This window comes from Vespula pensylvanica, chromosome 1 (assembly GCF_014466175.1).
Source record: "Vespula pensylvanica isolate Volc-1 chromosome 1, ASM1446617v1, whole genome shotgun sequence".
Lineage (NCBI taxonomy): Eukaryota > Metazoa > Arthropoda > Insecta > Hymenoptera > Vespidae > Vespula > Vespula pensylvanica.
Genome location: NC_057685.1, coordinates 3,117,444 through 3,120,652, shown reverse-complemented (window position 1 = coordinate 3,120,652; position 3,209 = coordinate 3,117,444). Strand labels below are relative to the sequence as shown.

Sequence of the window (3,209 nt, the reverse complement as noted above, 5' to 3'; positions counted from 1 at the left end):
AAAAAAAAAAATTACAAAAAACACGGTTCGAAAGTTTATACTAAAAGTAATAAAATAAAACGTCGATATTAAAAGAATGAAGAAAAAGAAAAGGGAAGAGAAAAAAAGAAAAAAGAAAAACAGACGAAGCAATTGCATGAAAACGTTTAATTTTGCGATTGTGTTGTATTATTTGGCGCTGCGGTAACGTGGTGTCGCTAGTGTCGCAATGAAAAAGCCGCAATACGCAGGCAGCGCTCGTACCTAGCGAATCTTTAGAATAAAACTCGATGAGTGGTAGTTTTCATCATCATCATCCACCTCGTCGTCGTCGGCGTCGTCGTCGTCGTCATCGTTGTGTCGTGTGGTGTCGGTGTCGGTGTCGGTGTCGGTGTCGGTGTCGGTATCTATAATAATCGGTATCTATAAGTCGTTCAAACGCGACGAACGTTGCTCATTTCATCTGACGAACGATGGTGGTTCTAGATCTTTTCGAAAATATATCATCGGTTCCGAAGCTTTATTATGGAGCTTTATTCGGAATTGGTTTCAGCTTTTATTACCTTTTCGAGGTCGTTAAAGTAAGTAAATCATTAAATATAGAGAACTGTTATTTTACGTAACACGATTACTATATCTAGTTATATATGTATATTTATTAGATATACATATATGTATATATATATATATATATTTGCTTATATATGTATAAATAGTTATATATATAGTTTTATATATATATGTACTTAATTATATATGTATATATAATTATATAGTTACATATATACAATTATATATATGTATGTATATATGATTGTATATATATATATATATATATACTAGAAATTATCTAAGATCTTCGCGTTTCATAATTTTTTCTTGGTTAATAAATGAGTATATTTCTTTTAATTATCCAATACGATAATGCGTTTAAAATTATATAGTGCATGCAGCGCGCCAATCGCGAATTTGAAAAAATATCTAAGTACGGAATATTCGAATTGGAGTTTATAATTTTCTTTATAAATTTCTTTCTTTCTTTCTTTCTTTCTTTCTTTTTTTCTTTCTTCGGTTAGCAACCGTGTGTTTATAATTCAATGTCATCGATAAAACATTAATAATTTAGATTCGAATTAAGCCCGAGGCATTTATATAGCCTTTTCGTTTTTTCTCCGGCGAAATAAAATCTCGAGAGATTTTTATCAAACTTTTTTCTTTCCTTTACTTTTTTTCTTTTTTTTTTTTTTCTTTTTCTTTTCTTTTCTGTTTCTTTTAAACGTTAAGGTGAAAAACAAACAAAACAAAAAAAAAAAGAAAAGACAAAAATTGTAGCATATTTGTCACCGTATTTTGTCTTTCGCGTGAGACATGCAACGACAGTCGATATTTAACCCTTGTGCGTATGTGTGTGTGTGTGTGTGTGTGTAATTGATTTATTAAAAACCCTTGGTTCTTATTAAATTATTAAAATAATAATAATAATAATAGTAATAGTAGTAATAATTCAAAAAACATAATTTACACGTTAATCGTAGAATAATAAAGCAAAAAAGAAAAAAGATAAAAAAGAAATGAAAAAGAAAAAAAATATAGCGATTAATAAATTCGATTTATCTATATCTCTTAAACGTTATTTCAATTATTATCACCAAAAAAAAAAAAAAAAAAAGAAAAAGCATACGGTAATAGATTCTCATCGATTCTCAATTGAGCAATCATTTTCAAGGTTGTCATTTTTAATGAAATGTCGACGTTTTATATATTTATTTATTAATTTATGTATGACGTAAGAAATCGAACATTGTGTTATCCCAAGGTTTACATGTTAAATTGTTTTTCTTCTCCATTTCTGTTTTCTTTTCTCTCCCTTTCTCTCTCTCTCTCTTTCTCTGAATCTATGAGATCGAATAATAATAAAATAATAAAATACGAATAAATATAAAAATAATAAAATACGTGAAATAATAATTATAATGTTAATATATATTTTGTGTAGACTCCATTATTGGTATGCGCGAAAGGACCATTTCGTTCCTTTTTAGAGGATCATGTGCCATTGGTGAAAAATAAATTTTGGCCTACTCTATGGTGTTTCGAATCACGAGCGCAAACCGTATTAGCAAGTATAGTTAGAGCACGTGTATTACCAGCAATTCATTACCGCAGGTTGGTAGGTAGATAGATAGTAACAAGAACGAACGAATGAGTGAGTGAGTGAGTGAGTGAGTGAGTGAGTGAGTGAGTGAGTGAGTGAGCGAATAATCGAATAAGAGAACGTAAAAGAATGAGAAAAAGAGTAAGAAATAGATATATAAATATAGATATGACGAATCTCGATTGATCCTATTACGTCATATTAACGTTTTATTTCCACACAGAGAAATTTTCACATTGTCCGATGGCGGCGAGGTTGCTTTAGATTGGGCCGAGGAAAACTGTCCGACTACATCGCCAATTGTTATCATTTTACCAGGTCTTACCGGTGCTAGTAATACGGAATATATCAAATGTCTGGTATCAGCAGCCAAGAAATCACGTATAAGATGCGTAATATTCAATAACAGAGGATTGGGTGGTGTTAAATTGAAGGTAAAGGAAAAAAAAAAAAAAAGAAAAAGAAATAAATAGAAAACGATATTATTAATAATAATAATAATTATTATTATTATTATCATAATTTTTTTTTCTTTTTTTTTTTTGAAATATTATCGAACGAATTCTCGTTTATGATTTATTAAGATTACAATAATCAGTAATAGACAATCCGTGATACAGTTATCAATAGTAAGTCCAAGTAGTACGACACATACACGCGCGCGCATTTACGTACATGTACACACGTACGCACGCACATATCACAAACATACATACACATATACACACCCGTGTACCCGGGAGTTCTATTTAATACAATTTCATTAACGTTAACTCCCCGTTACGAAATCGTTCTCTATTGAGCAGTTACCATCGCGTGACACTATCTTGTAATTTACCGTCGACCCGTTATTCTCGTTTAGGGTTCTCTAGTATCGACACGAGTTACTAACATTCAAAGTGACTCATACGTCATTTGAATGAATGATTAAATGACAATATACGCGAGTACATACGTACTAAGATAAATTTAATTATATATGACGTATTTGTATATGTATGTATATTTATGCGAAAAACGTTGACAAAATTAACATGTTCATTATCATTTTCTTTTTTTTTTCTCTTTTTTTTTT

The 3,209-nt window shown here is 30.2% G+C and overlaps 1 protein-coding gene across 1 annotated transcript in view; it reads left to right on the top strand.

The window, feature by feature from the left end:
* Positions 1-305: 305 nt before the first annotated feature.
* The window catches only part of LOC122637533 (phospholipase ABHD3), a 4,314-nt gene continuing 1,410 nt past the window's right edge, over positions 306-3,209 (top strand). Inside the window, exons 1-3 of the mRNA XM_043829721.1 lie at positions 306-560; positions 1,976-2,145; positions 2,358-2,568. Of these exons, the coding sequence (XP_043685656.1) occupies positions 453-560; positions 1,976-2,145; positions 2,358-2,568 (489 nt within the window). The 5' untranslated portion in view covers positions 306-452. The remainder of the gene's footprint in view (positions 561-1,975; positions 2,146-2,357; positions 2,569-3,209) is intronic.